Source organism: Cornus florida, unplaced genomic scaffold (genome assembly GCF_030987335.1).
Source record: "Cornus florida cultivar Cherokee Brave unplaced genomic scaffold, ASM3098733v1 CherokeeBrave_3.0.0_Hap2_Chr06, whole genome shotgun sequence".
Classification (NCBI taxonomy): Eukaryota; Viridiplantae; Streptophyta; class Magnoliopsida; order Cornales; family Cornaceae; genus Cornus; species Cornus florida.
The window spans coordinates 107,215,586-107,241,275 of NW_026775576.1; the positions used below are offsets into that span (position 1 = coordinate 107,215,586).

The 25,690-nt window shown below is 33.8% G+C and overlaps 3 protein-coding genes across 4 annotated transcripts; 1 reads left to right on the forward strand and 2 right to left on the reverse strand.

The window, feature by feature from the left end:
* Nucleotides 1–2,899: 2,899 nt before the first annotated feature.
* LOC132314784 (transcription repressor OFP6) lies at nt 2,900–3,424 on the forward strand. Its single transcript, XM_059813605.1, has one exon. The coding sequence runs from the start codon at nt 2,900–2,902 to the stop codon at nt 3,422–3,424; it is 525 nt and encodes a 174-aa protein (XP_059669588.1).
* Nucleotides 3,425–11,472: 8,048 nt separating this feature from the next.
* On the reverse strand, nt 11,473–12,570 carry LOC132315113 (transcription repressor OFP13-like). The gene has a single exon (XM_059813871.1). The coding sequence runs from the start codon at nt 12,381–12,383 to the stop codon at nt 11,601–11,603; it is 783 nt and encodes a 260-aa protein (XP_059669854.1). The 5' UTR covers nt 12,384–12,570; the 3' UTR covers nt 11,473–11,600.
* A 947-nt stretch (nt 12,571–13,517) lies between these two features.
* On the reverse strand, nt 13,518–22,656 carry LOC132313756 (ubiquitin-conjugating enzyme E2 variant 1C). 2 transcript variants are annotated; one of them, XM_059812684.1, is made up of 4 exons: nt 22,471–22,656; nt 15,759–15,898; nt 14,756–14,881; nt 13,518–13,959 (listed from the first exon to the last, which is right to left on the reverse strand). In XM_059812684.1, the coding sequence occupies exons 1-4, from the start codon at nt 22,502–22,504 to the stop codon at nt 13,819–13,821; spliced, it is 441 nt and encodes a 146-aa protein (XP_059668667.1). In that variant the 5' UTR covers nt 22,505–22,656; the 3' UTR covers nt 13,518–13,818. The 2 variants fall into 2 exon arrangements, with proteins under 2 accessions (XP_059668667.1, XP_059668666.1); XM_059812683.1 differs by lacking the exon at nt 22,471–22,656 and adding an exon at nt 16,750–16,777.
* Nucleotides 22,657–25,690: the final 3,034 nt, after the last annotated feature.

Below are 25,690 nucleotides of genomic sequence, written 5' to 3' on the forward strand. Positions count from 1 at the left end.
AATAACATGAAAATAATACATAAAGTAGCTATTTTGAAAGTAAATTGCACTTTTAGAATAGTAAGCACACTTACGATTCAACCCTCTTTCTTGCACGATCGATTCTGAGACTTCAGATTTCTTCAATCTTCAATACAAAACACCAAAACCACAAAATAACTCCTTCAAATCGGAGTTCAGAGACCCTTAGTCTTCATAGCACTTAAAAGCCCTAGATTCGCGACCTTGGATCTTCTCTTCTCTAAGCACCGACAGGGTTACAACTTCAACACTTAGGCAACGTTTGGGAAAATTAAGTGTATATCCATAAAGGGCATTCACGGTATTTCACTCTTATTATTTATTTTCATTTTTTGTTTCTTAATTACGATGGGTAGTTTTGTAAATCTACATTGAGGTCGGCCGGAAAGTGGCCGGAATTACGTTTCAGGGGTTAATTTGAACGATTTGGATAGTTGTGGTACTGACTTGTTCATTTTTGTAGTCCAGGGGGATAAATTGCCGATTTCTAATAGTTCAGGGGGGTTTTTTGCATTTTTGCCATATATATATGCGTGTGTGGCTTGTATATAGGTGGGTCTGGTACAAGTGGTGTTGTTTGGCTGCTAAAGTGAGTAGTGTAAATCTGTATGGAATGAGCTATGGTTTCCAAATTGAGTTACAGAGTCAAGTTCTTAGATTGAAGTCTCTATGGAAGTTGTTTGGCGCTAAAACGTTGAAAGGTAAGTGAAGATTATTGATAAGATGTTGCGTTGTCGCCATATCATTGATTTTTAAGATTGCTACTTGAGAAACTATAATAAACATTCCAAACGGTGTCAGTTCATTTAAGGCCAATTTGGTAATTTAATATTTCCGGAAAGCTCTGGTGCCGGTGATTTTAAAATATTTCCTTAAATTGCAAATTTTGAATAATTCAAGGGGCATTACTTAGTTCAGGGAGATTTTGTGTTTTTTTGCTGAAAGTATAAGGGGGTTTCTTGCACTTTACCTTAATGTTTAATACTTAGGGTCCGTTTGACCAGCGATATGTTGTAGGCTTTATATATATTTTTTAATATCAAAACAACAGTCTTATTGTAGAAATGTTTTAGGTAGAAATCCGAACCATATTTTGTAACGAAATTTTGTTTTGGAAAATTCGGCTTTAGTTCCTCCGCTACAGTACCAAAACACACAATATCACTAATTTGATGATATGAATTTGGATAAAAAAATCTGACCTGTTATGAACTATTTCAAATCAATATCAACCGTACCAAAGAAGATATGAGCCCAAATTTAAAGATCAATATCAAAAATATAATATCATAACACATTTTAAAGGTACATACTCTTAAAAACGAGTAACATATATATGATAGATACGACACATTATTATTATTATTATTATTATTATTATTCAACATAGAACACATTAAAGAAATGAAATGATGAAACACATACATCAACGCACATCTTGAAATTATATAATATATTATTGACATGCATAGTGTAAAGGTGGAATTTTTTTCTTTCAATAAGATATACCTTCTTTTTGGTAGCAGCTGCCCTCATTTTTGCTAATATCAGCAGTACAACAACTACATAAGTATATATAAGGTTCATTCATCATTTCTCACCAAAATTAATATATATATATATATATATAAAAGTTATAGTATTTTATAATTAGTTTTCTCATCAAGGGTCTAATTCGTAAAAATACATCAATATATGTAGGTTTTACCCAAATCCATGTGTGATGTTTTTTTTTTTTTCTTTCAATAAGATATATATATATATGGATTTGGGTAAAACCTACATATATTGATGTATTTTTACGAATTAGACCCTTGATGAGAAAACTAAATATAAAATACTATAACTTATATATATATATATATATATATTAATTTTGGTGAGAAATGATGAATGAACCTTATATATACTTATGTAGTTGTTGTACTGCTGTTATTAGCAAAAATGAGGGCAGCTGCTACCAAAAAGAAGGTATATCTTATTGAAAGAAAAAAATTATATATATCTTATTGAAAGAAAAAAAAAACATCACACATGGATTTGGTTAAAACCTACATATATTGATGTATTTTTACGAATTAGACCCTTGATGAGAAAACTAATTATAAAATACTATAACTTTTATATATATATATATATATATATATATATATATATATATATTGGTGAGAAATGATGAATGAACCTTATATATACTTATGTAGTTGTTGTACTGCTGTTATTAGCAAAAATGAGGGCAGCTGCTACCAAAAAGAAGGTATATCTTATTGAAAGAAAAAAATTATATATATATATATATATATCTTATTGAAAGAAAAAAAAAAAACATCACACATGGATTTGGGTAAAACCTACATATATTGATGTATTTTTACGAATTAGACCCTTGATGAGAAAACTAATTATAAACTACTATAACTTATATATATATATATATATATATATATTAATTTTGGTGAGAAATGATGAATGAACCTTATAAATACTTATGTAGTTGTTGTACTGCTGTTATTAGCAAAAATGAGGGCAGCTGCTACCAAAAAGAAGGTATATCTTATTGAAAGAAAAAAATTATATATATATATATGGTCTAGATCGAGATTAGTGATCTGTCGCAGGCCAGGCTAGTGTACGTATGTGTGTCAATTAAATCACTGACATTTTAGCATTAAGGAACCCTCCATATATGTTCACATTCACAGCAATTTATATAACATGCAGAGACTTGAACAGCTCAGTGCCCACTGCCCTACTACCATACCCATGTCATTAGTCAAATGCCTCACCCCGGTCCCCTCATATATATATATATATATACAGAGCTTGGGCACACTTAAAGAATTAACCTCAAAAGCTTCTCTCTCTCTCTCTCTCTAAAATGTCCACCAACAAGATCAAGAGAAAGCTTCTTCTCAACAGGGTCAATGTGAGCCTAGGTTGTAGTAGTTGCACAAGGCCAAGACTCTCCAACATATTCCACCCAAAGCCAAAGACGTCACAAAAAAGTAAAACACCCACTAATTACTACCCAAAACACACACACTATCATACTCCTTCAAGCTCATGGGACAAAGACACCACAACCACATTCTCTCCCACCATTGACACCCCGTACTCGTGTAACTCCGATACCACCGAGACGACGGATATAAGGAGCATGAGAGCTCTCCAAGGCTTTGGGAGGATCGGGGGCGAGAGCGTGGCGGTGGAAAAAGACTCGGACGACCCGTATCTGGACTTCCGAAGATCCATGCTTCAAATGATAATGGAGAAGGAGATTTATTCCAAGACCGATCTTCGTGAGCTTCTCAACTGTTTCTTGCAGCTCAATTCACCTCAACACTATGGTACTATTGTTAGAGCTTTCACTGAGATATGGAATGGGGTGCTCTTGTCATCATGATCTTATATATATATATATATATATATATTGGAATCGATATATTATATATATTGTATCCTAAACTGCATGGTGTACACAAGTCAATCACGTAACCTTTACATCATGCACGTGAAATGATGTATGCTGTCTCAGTAATGTATTATACTCACGACTGAGATTGATCAATAAAATCTACTGTTATGTCACTAGCTAGCTTCAATCTGTGCGTGTATATATAGTGGAATGAAATGGTAATATTTAGCTAGTGTACTTGTGTTGTGTTAATTTGATATAATTTGACTGGAGAATGTTGATTGCGTTTTCTTTTTATTATATTCTTAAGGTTTTGTATTTGGATTTTAGATTAGATAATGTTAATTGCGATCTTGTTTACAAGGTCTTTTGATATGGATTTGCATATGGCTGTGTAGATTGTTTTCTGTTGTATAGGCTATTTTACTAAACACAGGAGACAGAGGGACATTCAAATTGGATAGTGCAGTACTGCAGTGGAGAGAGAAGTACTAAGTAGTAAAGTGAATGGGGATGGACTGACGTAGCCCTGTGAGTCTGGTCAAAATCTAACCGGCCTTCGAGATGTATGTAGTAGTAATTGTCTTGGTTGTAAAAGATAGACGTTACTTGGGATTTGAAAACTAGCTATATTAATGGTATATCATCAAAACAGTTGGTTTAATGGGCTTTAATGAAAACATTAACTTTTGTGATCGAGTCGACTGACCTGTTGTTTGTACATTTCCCAACTCACTCTATTAACACTGGGCCTCTCTCTCCAGTCTCCTGTGTGTGTGTGTGTGTGTGTTAGGCAGTAGCCTGCTGACCTTTGACTTGTTTTTAGATCTTGTTCTCGATCCTCTCGGCAACATATATATTACTATCAGCCACATATATTAATTCCAAGTAATCCATGGAGCAGCCTGGATAGGTAGCCTTGATAGAGAGATATCATGCATTAATTCCTAATCCACCACCTACAATTTCCAAATGGAGGAAGTGAATATCATCTATCAGCTAGCCTTAACCTACATTTTGCTAGCTCCTCAAAGAGTAATTATTTAGCAGCAATTAATCTGGTGGGTGATGATGATCGAACCATTGTTATAAGCTGTAATAAAGTTACTAACACTAATAGAACTCCATTACTCCAATCCCACTAAAAAATTACTACTAAATGACAACAAATCATAATATACATTTCCAAAAACTTTGACCAAAATTACAATTGAAGAATTAATACGTATATATATATGGTACGTCTCTACATTCCAGAATGATTTAAAAGATGCATGCTCCAAATAGTGCAATGATGGGATTGATGGAATGAATACAAGTAGCAGAAATCAAATTTCAAATGCTAGAGCTAGGTTTCATTATCGATTTCTGACATTAATTTAACATTTTGAATCACTTCACTGATGATGGATGCATGAAAGTAGAACGGAACCTAGCTAGTGCCAAATGTCTTGAATTAATGAGGTCCCCATTCCACCAAAGATCTAAAATCAATTTCAAGGAATGCCCGCCCATTACCAATTTTTAAGCGTGTGTATATATATTTGAAGCCATGAATTCCCTAACCTCCAACAAATTCATTCCTTCCAAATACTAATAAATATGGTCCGTTTGGTGATTATTTATATATATGGTTCTTTAGTTTAATTACTAATTAAGTGAAAATGGCATTCATAGGTCACTTTCTCACCAATTTCAAAACCGATACCGAATTAGGAAATCTATATCGATGGTCGCCGTCGTTTTCTCAAGATCAGACTTCTAGGGCCAGTTCATTGCAAGTGCTGAGCCCATGCACCCACTCACTCATCGATTGAGACCGTCCAGAATCCAGACTACTTTAATGTCATTAACTACATGTATGTATCTGTATGCGGTCATGATTATGAGTCATATTTATATGACACTGCTTTCATTGAAGAAATTTTAATAATTGTCCTTGCAATAAAATCAATCGCAATGAGTAGTAGGATCAATGAAATCCAAACTTTTATTATAAACAACGACCCTTTAATCTTTCATATTTAAACCAGATGTCATGGGTCACTAAAGTAGATACACACAGAGAATTAATGCTCGTCTTGTCAAAATAAATTCAACTATTCCAATTAGGTGTGCTTTGGTCTAATGGTGAATCTTATCTTCACAACACAGAGATTTAAATAAGAAAAACAGTCATTTTGGAATATATATATATATATATATATATTGGAATATATATATATATATATATACTTACCCCCCCCAAAAAAAAAAAAAAAAAAAAAAAAAAGGTAAAAGAAAATGAATAACGTTTAGCCTCCCGTAATGTTTTAAAATATAAAATAGTGATATTCACACCTTATTTAAAATAGTGATACAATTAAGTGGAGGGCTTCACTTCCTTATTTATTACATAATTGACCAATTAAAAGAAAAGGTTTAACAATGCACTGCAACTATTCGGTGCAATATTCATTTCCCTAAAAGATAATGTCACCTCCTCCAATTAACGTGCATTCTCTCCTCTTCTATTGTAGAAAATCAAAATCATTTTTCATTTTAACAAGCAATATTATGCATGGAAACACTTATGTTTAACTTTTTAAATTATTAATACGTCAATAAATTTGAATTGTTCACACATATATAGTCGGACATAACATCCACTTAACTTAGAAAACGAGTTGAGTTTAAGCTAATTTATGAAATTTGCTTATTAAACAACTTGAAACCAAACAATTTATAGTTCGACTCTTCAACTATTATATCTAGTATGAAGAAGCTTGTATAAGTCAGGGACCATAACCTGGTCAATTGCTTCAACTATGAGGAAATTCAAATTTATGTATATTCGGCAATCAAGTGGCTACATGCACACTTTAATTCAATTAAAAAGGCATATATGAATAAATACTAAGCTATAACTCATCTTCAGTTGGCACGAATTGTCTACCTAACTACTCTAATCTATGGTGCAATACAAGTCGTTTTCCCTAGGCATGAATTATCAAAACATTCATTTATACATGTTCAATTAAGCACCATTACATGATCACTACTTAAACTGTTAAAAGAAACCCTTAGTCGTCAATTTCTCACAATAAAAATAGTTTGAATTCAATTATAATAAAATCAATTCTAAGTCAAAAGATTAATTTCATTAAAATTGATTATAATCATTAAAACCCAACTGCTTAGTACAACTAAGTCAATTACTCAAAACCATGCAATTAATATACATATAAAAATCCCCAAAGTTAAGAACAATCAAACAATGCTACTTGGCTACGGTTACATCAATTCCATAAGATGAAATTTAGCTACTCATGGAGAGAGAGGATATATGTCATCGATCATTGTTGGTGTAGAGATCATCTCCATGAACTGCCAATTGGAATCTTCAATCTAAAAATTACCAAAGAGAGAAGAGAGAGAGAAAGAGAGAGGTTTTCTTGTGGCCTTTCATCTTCTTTTATAGGAGAAATCTGATCTTGGATAGGCTTTAGGACTTCTGGGGACATTTGGGCCTGTCTAGGTCAAAAAGACTAATTTTTAGAATCTGTTTTTTAAGTCCCGGCATGATAGTGCTCGATCGAGCACTATGCAAATGTGCTCGAGCACTGTCTCAACATGCAGTTTTGTAACGCTATTTTGACATACTTGAAGTTTGAATCTTGAAATTGCTATTAGACGTACATAAAAACGACGGCCTTCAAGTCTTCTTTCTATAGCCACTTAGTTTTCCTAATTTGGAGTTTCGAGTAAAAAGTTATGCCCAAAAAACTAAAATAGGTCCAGAACTCTTCAAGTGTGCTCGAGTACTAAAGAAGTGTGCTCGAGCACTACTTTCAACACTTAGCCAAATTTATCCAAATAATTTCTGAAGCGTCTTTCTGTCCAACACTTAGCCTAATTTTCACTTTTTTCTCAATGGTGCTTGAGCACTATGGCAATGGTGCTCGAGCACTATAATGTGTGCTCGAGCACACTCTTCATAATTTTCCCGATTCCGCCCTTTTGATTTCTGAATCATCCCGGAAGGTCTAAAACAGCTCCAAAGGCTCTAAGATTATCGCTTTATTTTTTAAAGTCATGATTTGATCGGTTTTTTTCGGGAAATCACCTACGAAAACAAATAATAAAAAATCAGTATAAAAATCGAATATAAGTATCACTTAAAGCCTTAACATACACACGTTTAAGGGCTTAAATATGCAATATTCAGTGCCTATCAAGTGCATCCGCTGCTACTGTCGCTAAGGATTCGAAAAAATGAAATGATAATGATGAAGCATTATCAATCACTGATAACAAGGGAGAAGCTAAGGAGTAAATACTTAATTCTCTGCTTGTTCTCTTCATGTGTGTTCTCGTAGAAAGTTATTTGCTACTTACAAACTTGTAGGTGGTGTGGTATTTATAGAGAATAATGTTTATTGTGATGCTATTGGAATTAGAAGAATCAAAATTAAGATAACGAATGCTTTAGTAAGAACTCTAACGAATATACGTCATATTCCAACTGTTAGAAAAAATGTGATCTCTGTAGGAGCATTAGATTCCAATAGGGTGTGAAGTAAAGAATGGATTGATGAAGATTAGAAAGGGACCACGTGCTATACTTTAGGGAAGGGACATCAATAAACTCTATATTTTATTGGGAAATGCTATGCCAGGTGGAGTAATTGTAAAAACAAAATGAAAGCCTGTTTCGAGATTGGAGAATCAAGAACCTCAAGAGAATGAAGAAGTCTTGACAATTGTAAGAGCACCAACCTTTATTCCATAAGTAACAAGAACTCGATTTGATGATGCGAAATTATTTGAACTTGGAATTTGTTAGGAATAGATGAGTGTGGCGGAACAGCGAAAAATGATAAGAAGAAATAAGATGTTAGGTTCAAGGTGAAGAGATCTTCAATCGATGTGAGTTATATATGAACAAGCATGGGAAGATGAATTTTGAGCCAAGGTGAAAATTGTTGGATTTGTAGTTCGAAATTAAAATTAGTTTCATTTTCCGTTTGTGATGCTTTTATTTTAGAATTGTGACTGATATAGTAACTCTGTTTAGTCAAGTTGTGGAATTCTTATCTAACAGTGAATTAGGTTTTGAAGACTCTAAATAAAGATGGGTTTGGGTAGAGAGGTAGAGAGAGAGAGAGAATTGTAGAGAGAGAAAAAAAAATGAGTTGAGTTTGTGAAAAGAGTAATTAAATTTTAAAGTAAAAGAATTCTTCGCCGGAGGACTCTGTTCTATATGGAAGAGGTATATATATATATATATCATGTCATATATAGGATGAGGTGCGTCCGAGCTTATCCAATCAACATTTTATAGGAATATATGTACGTACCTCTTCACTCATGTATATGTAATATTCGAGTTAATTTTTGCTTGGTGGATCAAATAAATATATGATTCAATTCTCCAATTCAAATGCACGCCCACAGCCACAGACAGGACCACCATTTTGCATTTCCGCAGGCAGGGAACATTCATCCCCAGTCCCCACCCACATGCAGAATATTTCATTTTCTTGTTTTTTCCATGAAACGCTTATTAGAATATTTCATATTAGAATATTTCACTCTCTCAGTATATATATATACTGAGAGAGAGTATATATACTGAGAGAGAGAGAGAGATATTAGATTGTTTTACATAGCCAGTGAGGACAGATCGAGGTGATAGGCTGCCCTACCATATACCCGATAAATATTTTGTATTCTTCTCATTTTGAGATCCAAGTTTTTTAGCCATCAAAAATTTGAATGGCCTGCAGGTACTCATCTCTTGTTCCTTCTCTAAACTCTTATGCTACGTTTAGTGTGCAGGAATGAAATGAAATACAAGTGGGAATAGAATGAAATAATCATTCTCATTCTATTGTTTGGTTGAAAATATGAAATGTGTAGGAATGTAATGATAAAGACCATTCTAGTGTTTGGTTGGACCAATTTAAAATTTATAATGGAATAAATTTCTAATTGAATTCTCAAAAATATCCCTCTTAGTAACAAATAAATTAAATTAAAATAACAAACTGATATTCTCTAATAATTTTTTAAAAAATAAATGGTGGCAGTGGCGGTGGTAGAAGGCAGCGGCAGCGGTGGTAGTGGTGGCGGTAGCGATGGTGGTGGTGAAAGGTGGTGGTGGTGGCGGTGGTGATGGTGGAAGGTGGTAATGAAAGGTGGTAGAAGGTGATGGTGGCAGCTTTGGTGGTTATGGAAGGCGGCGGCGGTGGTAGTGTAGGGCTGTGGCGGTGGTGGTAGTGAAAGGCGGTAGCAGTGGTGGTGGTGAAAGGTGGTGGCAGTAGTGAAAGGCGATGGCGGCAGTGGTGGTGGAAGGTGGTGAAAGGCAATGGCAGTGGTGGTGGTGGAAGGTGGTGGCGATAACAGTGGTGAAAGGTGGTGGCGGTGGTTGCGGCAAACGGTGGCGGTAGCGGTGGCGGTGGTGGTGGTGGAAAGTAGTGGGCGATGGTGAAAGTCAGTGATGGTGGAAGGCAGTGGTAGTGGTGGTGGTGGTGAAAGGTGGAGATGATTGTGGTGGAAGGTAATGGTGGTTTTTGGATATGGAATATGAGGGTGTTTTGAAAACTCAATTTTTTAAAATAAATTACTTGGGAATGGCCATTCCATAAATTTAGTTGTGGAATGGATTTTCATTCCCAGGAATGGATTTTAATTCCAATGGAATGGCCATTCCATTCCATTCCTATACACCAAGTAAAGGAATAATTGGAATGAGCATTCCATTCCTGCATACCAAAAGTAGCATTAGCTATATACAAGTATTTGACTCCATCTCACAATTATATATATAGATACCATATATGTTATATTAGACATATATCCATCTCTAAATTTATATATATATATATATATATATATATAGAGGAGTATAATATATGTTTGTATTCTCAATTTCTGGGGTAATGATAATATTGCAGGTGCAGGGATATTGAGCACATACATAGGACCACTTACGCCAAATTTATGCACTTCGAATTGTAGCTATCAAATGATAATGACTCCCGTTTGAAATGGACGGCCACTATCACACCATTATCTCAAGACCCACTGCAGCAGGGTCCCTACTTCTTACCTACACATCATCAAATTAATGGTGCATATATATATGCTCCGTCGGATCCATCACACTAATGTATCCAAGTGATATATTTTGGTTATATTGTATCAGTGTGTGTGATCATACCATATATTATTATTATTATTATTATTATTATTATTATATATATCTACGTGCTGCTCAATTTCAATTATTATGTTAATTGTTAACAGGAGAAGGAGAATGCTTTTGAAGGAAGCTCTAGCTTCACAACCTCATTACTCAAAACTATATATAAATCTACTTCATGCTTTTAAAACAAGTATATATATAAATGTTTTGGACCATCTCCACTGCAGGAATATATTGTCCAAATTAAGCAACTCAATGAGGTCGATCTCTTGAATGCCCACATCTCATTCAACAATGGATAAGATTATTTTTTTGGAAGTTAACAATGGATGCAGGAGATTTGATTATCATGACTGCTTTATGGTTCTCTAATTAAATTTTTTTCCACAAAAAAAAAAAAAAAAAAAAAAAAACACTTCAAGAACAAGGACAAATTTCGTAAAGTAGTCGAGTCTTAAATTAGAATTCTTTCTATTTTCCACTGGCTGGATTTCTTGTGTTCTTACTTCATGCAGATCACCACACAAACTTATGTATCAGAAGGTTGTCTTTTGTAATCTTGTTACAATAAATTGAGCACATATTTGAGCAACCATGCACTTTCTGTAGAAACACACACACACACACACATATATATAATATTTGAGCACTACTTTTGACAGACTTCTTTTAAAGTAAAATAAAGTTAAATGAATTCTTAAAATAAATTTCAAACCATCTTAATTACAGTAATTTAATAAAAAAAACACAAAAACATTTACCCATTACATTTCCTGTCAGAGAAAAAGACCAAAACAAAGATAATCATTGTAAATTAATGAAGTAGACAGGATTCAAACTAAATTAATTAATTAATTGTATTTCTATATATATGCTAGTCAACGTACAATATATCCAATCTCTTAATCTAATGAAGTAGAAAGAATTTAAAAAAAATAAAACTGGTAGTTTAATTACAAAATTTCACATAATTAATCAAACATCCAAAGAAGAGGAAGATGATGAAACGTTATGAAGAGGTGTTTTCTGTATGTCATCTTCAGCTTCTAATGAAGATAAACAAGGAGTAGTAGAAGGAGAAGAAGAAGAAGAAGAAAACGACAAAAGAGTAAGAGATTGAGTAACAGTAGTAGCAGCAGAAAAAGAATGATGATCATCATCATCAGAAAGAGTAGAAGAATTGGGAGAAGCAAAAGTAGCAAGAGTAGTAGAACGATTAATCAACAAATCAACAAATGCTTGAACTATGTACCCATGATTGCTCTTCCCATTCACCCTCAAATACCAACTCAAAAGCTCTTCCAGACGATCCCAATTATTCAACCCATGAGCCTCCACCATCTCCTCCATTGATTTCTTGAAGTCCAAGTAAGGGTCATGAGACTCCATTTCCATAACCACACTCTCTTTCAACACAAACGACGACGTCCCATCTGTTTTTGCCTCCTCCATTATCGAACTACTCTCTCCTGCTCCTGCTTCAAAGAACAGCCTCTCTGACCGTAACCCGCGAATCACCGTCTCAATCTGGGACTGAGAGTGCTCTACCGTGGTTGACTCGAAGACGTTGGTGAATGATGATGACTCAGGTGAGTCAACCAATCCGGTCGAATCATCCACGTAGGCTGAGTTTATGGTCTTGTACATGTTGTCGCCGGCTCGGAAGGACAGGGTTTTAGGGTTTCCACAGGATGGCCGCCATGGCCATGAGGGGGTGGTTTCAGTAGTGTTCTTGAAGGGAAAAGGGAGAAGCTTCATTTGATTTATTTATTTATTTTTGCAAACAATGGCTTGAAGAGAAATGTGGGTTGTGAATGTAAGTACTTGCATGTGGTGGCATTAAATGGATAGTCAGAGAGTTAAAATTTGAAGATGAGATTTAAAAACAGTGATGAAAAAAGTTAGATGAGGAAGAGGGACTGACTACTGGTGGGGACCTTTCATACATGTGCTTTTTATTTTAAGCTTTCTACATAATCTACTTCTTCCATCCCACTCAAATATAACGCTACTTTTGTCAATCCCTCAATTATTCAGTTAATTAATCTTCATGTTGCTAATTAAACCAGCTTAATTAGCATGGTGTGATTTCATAAACTCATACAAAATACTATTATTTGCAATATGTCAAGGTAATAAACACCTAATCCATTAGATCGATTTCACTTTGTGTCGGTGTTTGTATTATTGAACTGTGTTTAACCAAAACTGGGGATCGATAAATGGATTAACAAGGGAGTGATGGGTGTTTGTTGCATGCATTTATACTCTCACAACCTTTACAATTAAGTCATGGATAATGATATTGATGAGTTGAGGCCATGCCAGTACTGAATGTTGTTGTACTCTACTATCATCGCTTAAAAGCCTGCATTTTCTGCGTAATTTCTAAGCCGTTGTCACTTTATAGATGTATATTATATATATACATCTTTCTCTAAGTTTCACGGTGTATGTGGTTTGGATAAAAGTAAAAGGTGAGTTGAGTGAGCCCATTGAAAGTTGTCCTCTTGCATTACTCAAAAAGCCTGCATTTCCTCTGTTTCTAAATTTCACAACCAACCAAGTCGTTGTCACTGTATTATATACAATTCTAAATTTCACTGTGTCACAGATCAATCAAATAATGAAACAGAGAAACTGTTTAAAAGCATTGATTAGAAACTGTTTTGACTTGCTGGACACGGATAGATTTGTCACAGATCAATCAAATAATGAAACAGAGAACTCCACATCAACATCAAAGTTGTTCCAGAATTACAAATTTGGACCACATATTCTTAGACATTTTTATATTTAGATAAGTCTCGACTTATTGAAAGGTAAGAAATAAGCCAAACGGAAATAAGTTCCAAAAGCTGAATATAGCAAGAATTAATACGCCCCTTAAGCTGCAAAAATAATACTAATACGCCCATTAAAAAGATAAATATATTCAATATTTGACACAGAAGAAGAGTCCCATTAATCAAACAGCAGCATCCCCGCAGCACAGTTTAATAACATAAGACAAGGAGGACAACAAAGATTGAGAAGCTATGAAGGGGGTTAACGGGAGAGAGCTTGTTGAGGCATTCCCCTGTAGATTTTTAGCTTCCATATGGTTTCGAGTTTCAACACGGCATTACAAACCATGGATATGCATATAGTATAATGCAAAATCGTCCATTAAAATCTTATAATAGTCCTTAAACTAGAAATAAGTCCCTTCAGGAGGCTGAACCAGCTTACGGTTTTGTGGGGCTGCCATCTCCTTCTTCAACTGTGTCAGTATATCTTCCATGGTGTACTCTCGCTGCCAATTTGCCAGAATTCCAAACTTCTTCGATTCCACCTGTACCAATTGAATGCCATAATATCTTGTCAACCATTTCAATAGCTATATGACCATAAAAAAGAAACAAGTGACTCGGACTTCCCATCATCAGCATATTGGCACAGGGATGATAACAAAGAAATTTATCATTTTCTATTTGTCCACAAATTTAGTATTCCTGTTCGACAATATTTATAAAACTTCATATATAGCTCATCGACACAAAAGTCAAGTTGATTATACCAAAAACCAAATAACTAACATAATGTAAGAATCCCCGATTCCTAAAGTCAAAACATAATTTTGGTACAACTTGCACTGAATTAAAAACAAGCATCACAACCAATTCTGGTCAATTTGGCTTGTAAAACAACCAAATCCATTAAGAGGCATATGGGAATTTAATGAAATGATAGTTATAGGGATAGATGGATACAGATACTTGTCAAGAAAAGAAGATAGAAGCGATAAAGAAAAACACATAATAGAGGGGAAACAATTAAACAACTAATACTACAGTTATATTTAAATTATCAATATCATAATTACTAAAAAGTACATAACATGATCCGAATATAATGTCCTAGTTTTGTTAGGATGGTTAGAGAAAGCTGTCAATGACATTCTCAGTCCTTGGCTTCCCTTTAAGAGAAGCAAATAAATTAAAAAGGCAAAAAAAAAAAAAAAAGAAAAAAAAAAACATAAAGCAACAAAAGGAATTGAAACAGAATGCACCAATAATTTTTACACAATTAGAGTTGAAAGCATAAACAAACCACACATCAATTTAAATGTAAAATGATAATAATTGTACCACTCCAGTTTCATGGTTGACACAGGTCATGTTAATTCGAGAATGGAACCGAACACTTGGTGGCTTCTCTGGATAATCTTTGTCACAGAATAACTTCAACTGATAAATGCGACCTTCATGAACAGACTGAAACAAGAACAAAAACATTTTCGTGACTTTAAGCTATCTATATAGGGAAGAAGTCACAAATATCAACTAATACCTTTCAGTTTAACCACAATTATTAGCTCATAATACATATTGATTAAAAAAAAATCCGTCAATTTTGGAAGAGAAATTATAGAGATTATTCTTAGTGCTTATCAATTCAAATGACAGCATTGAGTCAAATAGAAAAATTAAAGATTGGATCAGATATCTACATAGCCCAAGAGAGGAAGCATGTGACTCTGCCCGACTAAAAGCTCGTTAAAACTTATTTGAGATAATCAGCTAATTACTTGCCTAAGCAAGGTCCAGCTATATTATTTTTTCATATCGTGTCTCTTCACAAGCATCGCTTTAGAGTTAAGAGTTCTCCAACAACAAGACACTTCAAAAGGATTCCTTAAAAACATTAGAATTGAAAGAAAAAAAAATAAAAATAAAAAAAATAAAAAAATAAGACCACAGCCTTAAAAGCTTGGCTAAACATGGCAGATTATTCATTCACCCACTTTTCTCCATACAAGTATATCAGTAAGTTTTCCGAAAAATTTCAGTGATGTAAAGAAGCATAAACAGGGGGTGAAATTCTTCTCTTTTTTTTTTTTTTCCTTTTCGAGTGACACTGAAACTAAGGACCAAAACCTAATGCATCAATATGTAGACTCACAAGTTTGAATGAAATGGTAACAAGTTAATGACGAGTTCTTTCTTTTTTCTTTTCCTTTTTTGGAGTGTTAAAAATAATTGTGTGATTTGAGTTTCATCAGCAGCAGTCACCACACCACGCTAAAAAATAGCGAAGATATCCCTAAAGCAAGTATGAAATTGAATTATAAAGAGAGAAAAGGGCTCTTACGTTATGCGGACCAATTATGGTGCCTGTCCAAGAGCGCATGTAAATGTCATCTCCATCATCCATTCCATAGCTCACAGTGCCATCTCCAATACCCTTCTCTCCACGTTCAAGTTCCTCAAGCAATCTGAAGTTTCGAGGGACTGCAAGAAACTAAAAGACTTGAAAAGTCCAAATCTTCAACTTAAATAAGTTTAAAATGTGTATTCAGTATAATTCGGAAGTCATTAAAAATCATCCTCGCATTGAAAAGAAAATGGGAAAATTATGAGTTTGGAAACTAATTTAATTGCATATTTTAGTAATGACACCCAGCAAAAAAATATTTTATTGCTACCATCCATGTTTTCTTTAGTAAATGAGCACCAAGAATCCCTTAAAAAGCCTCCTTCTACATTGCTGTGACCGTGAACAAAATTTCTCCGGAACTCACTAATACACAGGATAAGATCGTTTTGATACTCACAATTACGCATTTCAAGTCACAAAGCATTTCTACCAACAAATTAATTCAATAGTATAAGATCATAAATTGATAATCACATATGAGCTCTCATAAAATGATTCCTGACTGTTTGAGCAAGCTTTTGCCATTTGAAACAGACTTCAGATAATTTATTAGAACGAAATGTCTTGCACTGATATATTCTATGAACAATATTGCTGGAAGTATGTCAAATTGATTGTGAGACTGAGTCACCATATCAAGGAAGCTACATGGCAAAAGATAACTCAAGAATGAAAACAAAATTTGACCTGATTCTTTGCATCATTCAATCACAAATTAGATAACAGTAATTGAGATTTGGAGAACTTGAGGTTTAGGTCTGTTAGAGACTAGTTTAGATGATTTAACATCAACTTAGTTGATTGTGGATGAATAACTGAACATATAACAAGTGAGTCTAACAAACTATGATAAAAATGCTGTGAAAAATAATAGGTTTTTGTATTTGGGACAATTTGATCAATTCAATCAATGGTGTGGACTTACCCAGGCTAAACATATAAGTCTCAACTGATTGAAACATGAACTTGATAGACTGAAATGAGGATTGAGAGGACAATTGATCAAAGGCGACCACGGCAGATAATGTTTTAGGCTGATCAAAAAAATGCTTGTATTGATCAAGAGATGGCCAGTTTTGAAAAATTACACAGTTCCCAATATGAAATCAAACTTTTACATGCCAAAACTAGGAAACAAAAATACATGTCTTTGGTACATTCTTCAGGAAACTAAAATACATGTCTTAAACTTGCCCCTTTTTTCCTAAGCAACATTCTATTACCAACAAAGCAGCAAAACAAAAACAGGAAAGACAAACCTCTGCGATACAAAGACAGGTTAAAACAAGAGCTAAACCACTAAGAAAGCAAACTTCCAAAATCTGGCTATCAAAAACAAAAGGAAAAAGAAGAAACAAAGGGAGCAATAAAATAAAACACCAAAAGGTAAAAACATATGCTCATACACAGCAAAGCTACAAAAAGGACAATTAACAGGCCATGTCCAGAAACTGAACATCCCAACCAGATCATGCAACTGAGCACCCAATGTAGCAGCAACATTCCATATATTTTGCCTTGCATCCTCGGGCATTTTAAAAAATACACCATCACGTCTTTGTTTTCTAGTACACACAATTGCCAAATGACACAAGTAAAAATCAACCTCATCATTTTGCTTTTCTGAGAACTAGCAGCCGACCGGGATACAAAAAATTGCACTAACTAATCAAAATTTGCCACTCTGCTTCACTCCCAATTAAAAAGCTCCACCATCGATCTCCATATATTTTGAGCAAAATTGAAACTGAAAAACAGGTGATCTACCATATCAGAATTATTAATACAATTTTGACAAACAGAGTTGGTGAAATGCCCCCCTGTTGAAGATTTGAAAGGGATGGGACTTTGTTCTGCAAAACTTGCATTTTTTAATCAATGAAGGAGCTGATGACCTGCCATTGGAAATTAAATTGCACTAGATGGGTGTTAAGAGTGCACTTATAATTAGTACAATTCAGATTCAGGAAGAAACATACTTGAATAGTCCAACCAGATTTGTAGATCCGCATCTCCCCTATTTTACCCAGACTGGGTACGGGTGTCGGATACGGTTGCATGTCTAGAAGTCGGATTCATCCATCTTTCAAATTATGGGATACGGGAACTCGGCTAAAAAGAGTCCAAAAGTTGGACATGGGCACTTGGACACGGTTATAATTAATAAACAGTGGTAAGAAGAATAGGTCATTTATCTATTATTTAAGAGTAATTAATATTTTTAAATGAAGAGACAATCTGTCCTACCCTCACTCTAAAAAATAAAATAAAAAAGAAATATATAAAAATATATATATATATATACAGAAATGATCACTTGCTCACTGGTGAACAAGAAATTTATCCACACCAAACATAGCAACTAGTGGATATAATTGTTATATTTTTTGGTAATTACCTTTTTAACACTTGAATTATCTAACGGTTACCATGCTTATTTCTAGCTCACCAGTGAGCAAGAGATCATTACTATATATATATATAGACCGTCTGATTTTCATATTTTAATTGGTACAATACATGGTCTTTTATAACATTTATTTATTTGAAAAGTAAGTGGTTGTAGTAAAAAGTAAATGTAATAGTTAAAAAGGTTAAGTAACTGCACAGGGCCAATGTGATAAGCAAACAGCTGGCGGCAACGAACAAAACGTGATCATTCTCTACCACGCATCTGGGATATTAAATAGACATATGAAAAGTCTCTGAAATGTTTCAGCTGCGCGTGAAGAAAGCCACCGGCTTCAACCTTCAAAAAACCCTATTTTCGAACAGTAGCCTCCATGGACCTGACAGAAGACATCCAATCCAACAAAGAGACATGAAAAAAAAGTTCAGATCCCTCCAAGCGTCCACCGATACAATCTTCCATGAGCATGTCTTCATCAGCTGTGCCCGATGGTTGCAGAAGGCTGTCCTGTGTCGGCATCTGTAAAGACATGGACACCCTGGGCTAACCTGGCGAGTCCAGGTAACATAGCATCACCCAAATGTATGTGCTCCATCTTTAAAAAGTTCTCTATTGTTTGAAGCAAGATTCTAGAACTTGGTATAAGAAGATTACTGCTTACCTTCTGAATTAGAACTTTATGTGATGGAGAGTAGAAGTTAATTAATTTGTGGTTTATGTTCAACATCTAACTCGTAGGTCTAGTAGTGAGAAGAGAAAAGAAATTGAAATATGCATTGTTGAATAATTAGACTTTTTCTTAAGTCTCCAAGTTAATAAGATGAAGGAAATTTTATTTGGAAGCCTAAGTGCACTAAAAACACTAGTGAAGAAGCTTCTCTACTAGGCACATAACTACTACCATGAGCACTACTGCACTAGAAAAACTTAAATAAAGATACTTCAAGAAAATATGCAAATCTAATCATTATATTATTTAGGAACATGATAAGTAGCCTTTTCTACTTGAATGGTCGTAGACACAGCATGCTTTAATGTTGTGCCAGATATCAAACCAACCCTAAAAAATCCCATTTAAACGCCCTTAAGCACCTGCATACAGTATTCATTATGTCAACAATACTCCTCATCCATAAATAATTCATAATTAGATTAATTGGATTAGATTTATTTTGTATAATCATAATTTATTAATTATCTGAACTGTCCCTCTCTCTAGATTCTAGCTCTAGAAACTCCAGGGAAGGTGCTCCACTTGAAGACGACAACACCGATCTGCTCTCATCACTGAGTAGTGCCTCTACGTAACATTGCATTGTTACAATGAAAAATTGGGACTCAAAAACAAAGAGGAAGAACAAATCAACTACACGGAGCAGTTAGGCAATTCATTCTCAACGAAGATCAAAGCAGTTCTCATACCCGAGAGTGTTTGACTGATTTCGACGATTCCTTGTTGGACGATGAGTTTTATTCGGCCAAAAGATGTTGTCTCAGTCAGTAAGCAGCTCGATTACATGATCCAATTCTTGGACTGCACTCTCTCATTGCCAAACAATGACGATTGAAACGACTCTAATTCAATCGTTGGGCATTATCAGACTTCGTAGCAAGCACAGAAATTGTAATTTTCAAGGTTTTGTTTTGTGCTGCGGTTCATACCAGTTGGCGGCCTAGTCTTGAATTAAGGCCTCACCCACTCAAGGAACACAGATTTGGTGTTTTTTTTTTAGGACTGTGGTGTCTGCGAAGTCTCACTGTGGATGGGTTTGGAGTGCAATTCTAAAAGTTAACAGATTGTATGGGAACAGGATGAAGAAGACGATGCCTCATCGTGTGTGGTTATAATTTATTAATTATCTAAGAGTATAAAATGGTAATTGTAATAAATAAGTAAAAATTACTTGGTAATCGCTATATAACTAGTAAATGAGATTTGTTAAATACTTAAATATGTAGACATAATCTAACTAAGGGCAATATTATCTTCTTGTTAATATTATAATAGGGATAAATATGTGATTCACAACATTGTTGAAGGGGTATTATAATCTTTTTCACATATTTGAAGTATAAAATTGAAATTAGATTTGTTCTCGGTGTTTTCAAACATTGACTAAAGGTCAACTCCGATGAAGGGGGGAAGTGTTACCAAAACACAAACGTCAAGGGAGGTCAAATTAATTTTGGAAAACACGGGTGTATCGCTATAGGCTTGAGGTCATGTACTTTTTCCTTATAATTTATGTTCTTGTATTATTGTCAGCCGTGTTTAAGATTAGGAGTTTTTAACTTTTATATTATTTTATTTTGTAAGGATCTTGTGATTTGTGTTCATGTAACTTCTAGAAATCTAATTCTTGTACTCCACTACACCCTCCGTTCCAAAATTTTGATCCCCCTTTTTTCATTTTTGGATGTCCCAAAATTCTTGTCCATATTGAATAACCAAGGCAAAAAGATAATTTACTTACCAAAATATCCTCAAGTTTTTTAAAACATACCCCAACTAAAACTTACTTTAAATGGGTAGTTTTGAAATGTTAAAAAGGGTCAATGCATTGAATGTATGTCCCCCTAAAAGTTGGAATTTCAAAGACAGAACAATTTTAGGACGTAGGGAGTATAATTGATGAACAAAAACTAAAATTAAGAAACATAATTGATTACACTAAATTTTCACACTTTTAAAGGATTTGAAACCAGTCTCTTTTACTTATCTTCAGTTAATAGATGACTCATTGGAACTCTTTTGGCAATTACACTTGATCATACTCTCACTACTTTGATTAAGACTGAACTTTATTAGTATTATCTTAATAGCACTACATGAATTAGGACCATAGATAACCAAATTTAGTGCAAAAAAAGAAAAGGATGGGAAAAGTGAGACTCCATAATTACAACTTCAAAGAAATCCATGTTAATAGATATCTGAGATCAGGAAATGTTAAACAAAATGTCAATTAGGTCATGAGTCTGAACCACATTATCAAGGAAGTTGCATTTCTAATAGATGATTAAAAAAATGAAGATGAATTTGGAAAAACACACCAACATCATTCTTCACGTGATCAAATACACATTAGTTAACATAAGGGATACTCAGAGAACTTAAGTTTAGGTTGGGTAAAGGCTAGTTTAGATGATTTACCATTAATCTAGTTAATCACGGATAACAAAATTGCACATAAAACAAGTGATGTTGGCAAAGCAGAAGAAAAAATTACTTCGAAAATTCTCATTTTTGTACTTGGGAAAATTGGATAGATTGAATCAAGGTTGTTGGTCAATTCAGGGTTCACCTAGAAATCTCAACTGATCAAGCCATGAACTCCATCAATAAAAATGAGGAAGTGTAAGATAGGGCGGCCTTTTCTCCATTCCTTACAAGAGAATGCCGGGCCAGGGAACTACATCCTTAAAGAACTAATAACAAATAAGCAATTAAGGACATTCATTTTATTAGTCATTTTATTTTAGTCTGCAGGAAAAGAAAACAAAAAAAAAAAAAAAGGACTGGTACATCTTACTTGGATTGAACATGGATAGTATAAGGTTTCCCAACATGCCTAGACTTTTGGATATTTTAGTGGCAATCAATTATAGATTAGGATTGTATAGGGTGTTTATATGGGGTTGGTCCCTACTCTCACTCAATTATAGTTGTGGCCTCCCAATTGGACTTAGAAATGCAAATAAAAAATAGAATAGAGTAGAAGCCCCTCTCTCACCATGGCTAAGGATCTCTTGCAAACCTTTTTTAGGATTTTCATATTCTACTCATGGATACATGTATTGTATAAACACGCTTGTGGTTAAGGTAAGATTTTACATGGAAGTTTCACAGAGAGGACTCATTTAAAAATGATAAAGATACCAAAAAAAAAAAAAAAAAACGAAGATTGGCCGAGAAGCAGACTTTTCTCGAATTGAAAATAAGCAAAGATATCCACTACAACAATATGTAAGTTCTTCGTACGAAAAAAAAAAAACATACAAATTCCATCACAACGAAAAAAATTTTAAAAAAAAAAAAAAAAAAAAAGACGTAAAAATATACATACATCACTTGAGGCCAATCAGTCAATAACACACAACCAGAACATCATCTACGCAAAATATGAATCAAAACAATTAAATCTCACAACCCATAAGCAGATTTGGCAAATAAATAACAGAAAACATGAGATCGAAAGACGATTAAGAAAAACCATCTTGGGTTCGAAGACTAACCCACGACACTCGATCCTCCTGAGCCAAGCGTCATGGATGAAAATACAAGTATGCCTGTTTAGAGATCGATCTGATCGAAGTTTATAAAATTCTACTCAGAGCAAGAGATGTAGAAGAGGAGAGTCAGAGACGGAAATGGAAGAAGATTCTGAGGAGCCGAGTGAACGCGATGAGGCCAGCTTGTTTACAAGTAAGTAGGGTAGGGTAGGAATAAAGTGGACTTGTTTCGGCCCAAATCTAAGTTGAACCGGCTAGGCATTGGGCTGTCCTGAACTGAACCGAACCGAACCGAGCTGAGCTTGGCTTATGTTTTTCTTTTTCTTCCTAAAAAGTTTCCCCAAAATACTCGTAAGTTACGATAAAGAGGAGTGGTGGCTCCTACCAACCAATCAAAATTTCGATCCTTAAATCATTACCATACTCATAATTGTCGAGATATGCCTCCTATCCTTTATATAAGTTAACCTTTGTCGTGCATTGATGCATATCCATCTATTTATATTATTTTTATTTTTTATTTTGAATCTTACATATTAATTCTCATTTATTTATAAATTTAAGTTATCGGGTAATGTTAGATACCCATCCATTTATATTATTCACTTTCCATCTAAATCTAATATAAAATAATTCCATCCATTTATATTCTTTACTTTTAATCTAGATTTGATGTAAAATAATTTCTGCTTATAACAACAACGTAATTTTAATTTGTAACCTAATTTCTCTCACATACTTTAATTTGTAACCTTATCGTTTTTTTAGTTAGTTGTATCATTCGTCTTTAACATCATCATTTTTGTAACAAAAATTCTTTGATCTTTCTTCTTTTTTATGGCCTAATATATGTTTTATAAATTTATTCTTTTATATGATAGTCATTTATCAAACATAACACCACTCAGTTGCCTCCATTTTGCCCAACGTGTGTCGATACTCAGTTCTACAAAATATATCACCATCTATCTGTAGATCCTTTTGTATTAATGGCCCTTTGTTCACTATACATCCCTTGATTCTGAAAGGTGACCATTATTAGATCATTAATATGACTCTTTACTAAATTTACATTTCATATATTCAATTTTAGTCCTACTTTCCCTACAACCCCATAACCATTTTGATTCCAATACTTTCATCACGTTTATAATTTAATTGCTAAATTTTCTTTAGAAGTATCCAGTAGTATTATATGTCATTGCCATACAAGATACATTAAGGGGTAATTTTTGTAATTCTTTTACCATTAATATAAATAAATATGGAGTAAGTGCAAACCTTTGGTACTATTAAAAAAAATTAATTCCCTCCAACTCACTAAATGGTCGACTGTTATTGAGAATCAAATCATTCCTTTATCACACACAGCGAAAACACTAGCACGTCGCATCAACATGAGCATATATGAAGATAACAATCCTACACATCTACGCACGACACAATATTATACATGATTCACCTAACTTTAGGGTTAGGTGTGATACCCCAAATTTCCAATCGTGGGTTGATCAGGTTCACACCCAAAAATATTGAGATATTAAAACAATTAGTACTAAACAAGCACATAGTACAAAATGACATAATAATAAAGAAAATTTCAAGCAGGAAGGAAGTTTAAGTAATAATTAAAATCCATCCATCTATAAATAATTAAAAGCTCCATAATACAACTTGGGAATCCCATATGAAGGATCCCTAAATCCAAAAAATGTAAACTTTAATAATTCGTGAAAACCATTAATCACAAATTTACATAAATCCCATATCTTAAAATTTCATGATTTTTACATATCTATAATGCATAAATAAATAGTTAGATATAAATACTTCGATATGTAATTGTAAAACTCGAAGAGATCAAGGCAAACGTCGAGATCTTTTTTGCGGAACGAATAACATGCTAAACTGCAATAGTCAAAGCGTGGAAAACCAATTTCTCTCTCTTAGCCTTTTGCATACATAAATATTATACGTATTGTTTTTATTAGCGTACATAATTGATAGGATATGTGCACTTTTATAAAGGCAGAGAAATTACCAGTTTTCCTTTTAGTAACATAATTCTATTTTCCATCAAATTAAGGAATAAGAAAGGAAAACACTTCTCCAATAAGTAATTACCAAAAAGGTAATTATAAGTTGACTAAAAATAAATAATATTAATTGATATCTATTTACTTAGCCACCAAGTAATTTGTCACATATCCAAATCATGTGGGCCACAAGTAAATAAATAATCTTACATCAAACTCCATAAACTGAAATAAATAAGTCAGAAGTTTAAACAATAAATAAAAACTTCTACCCTGAAGTAAACAGTAAGAATAGATGATGGATGACTTTAACAGACAACTAAGTCCTCAACTATGTGGCTGGAACTGATGAGGACTTGAAATATAACAACAAAAGGTGGGTTAAACCCACGAGCAAATCCTCTATACTACAACCCAGTCAGAGAATCAAATAAATATATAATCACACATACACACTAATAGATGGTCACTCTGTATAGGTAACCACAACCGGAATAGACGATGACCACTTAGAACTTATATATGATGGTTAAGTGTCTATAATTTAACCGGGCAATAACCATACATGTAACACATCACTGGGCAATATACGCCACAAATCCTAATCATTAGGCAACTCATCCATGCCTAGGAGTAAATACCTCTAATACAAAAATAAATAGGTAACTCAACCATGCCTGGTAATATAAAACCATATCCCAAGACAAATCAATCACATCTTGGCAACTTAACCATACATGTAGGGAATTGTAAAACTGTATTTATTAGTCAGTCCCCTTTACGTCTCATAATGCACTCAGCATATATAATAATATGGTTAATACCATTACATCTCTCAATGCACTCAGCATGTAAAATAATATGGTTAGTACATCCACAAATAAAATAAATAAATAAATTACAATATGATTAATACCATATATATAAATAAATTTCCATTTAATAATTTAAAATATTATAAACTAATAAAAAACTAAATGCTTAATAACATAATATTTGTCGCACCCCGAAGGACCCAATACATTTGCGAATAATCTAAAACCCGAACCGAAAGCCCTGGTGTAAACTACGGAAACTAAACCCGTAATAGTCTACATGGCTAATGTGACCATCACTGTAGTGATTATTAGGTCTATTAAGGTTATACCAAACATCTATAAACATTTTATGAGGTTCAAGGCCCTATA

Coding starts and splice junctions, on each gene's coding strand:
- LOC132313756 (XM_059812684.1), bottom strand. CDS start 22,504: ATGACGCTTGGCTCAGGAGGATCGAGTGTCGTGG. Junction 14,882..15,758: donor CCATAATTGGTCCGCATAAC/GTAAGAGCCCTT, acceptor TTCTTGTTTCAG/TCTGTTCATGAAGGTCGCAT. Junction 13,960..14,755: donor TCAACCATGAAACTGGAGTG/GTACAATTATTA, acceptor CAATTGGTACAG/GTGGAATCGAAGAAGTTTGG.
- LOC132315113 (XM_059813871.1), bottom strand. CDS start 12,383: ATGAAGCTTCTCCCTTTTCCCTTCAAGAACACTACTGAAACCACCCCC.
- LOC132314784 (XM_059813605.1), top strand. CDS start 2,900: ATGTCCACCAACAAGATCAAGAGAAAGCTTCTTCTCAACAGGGTCAAT.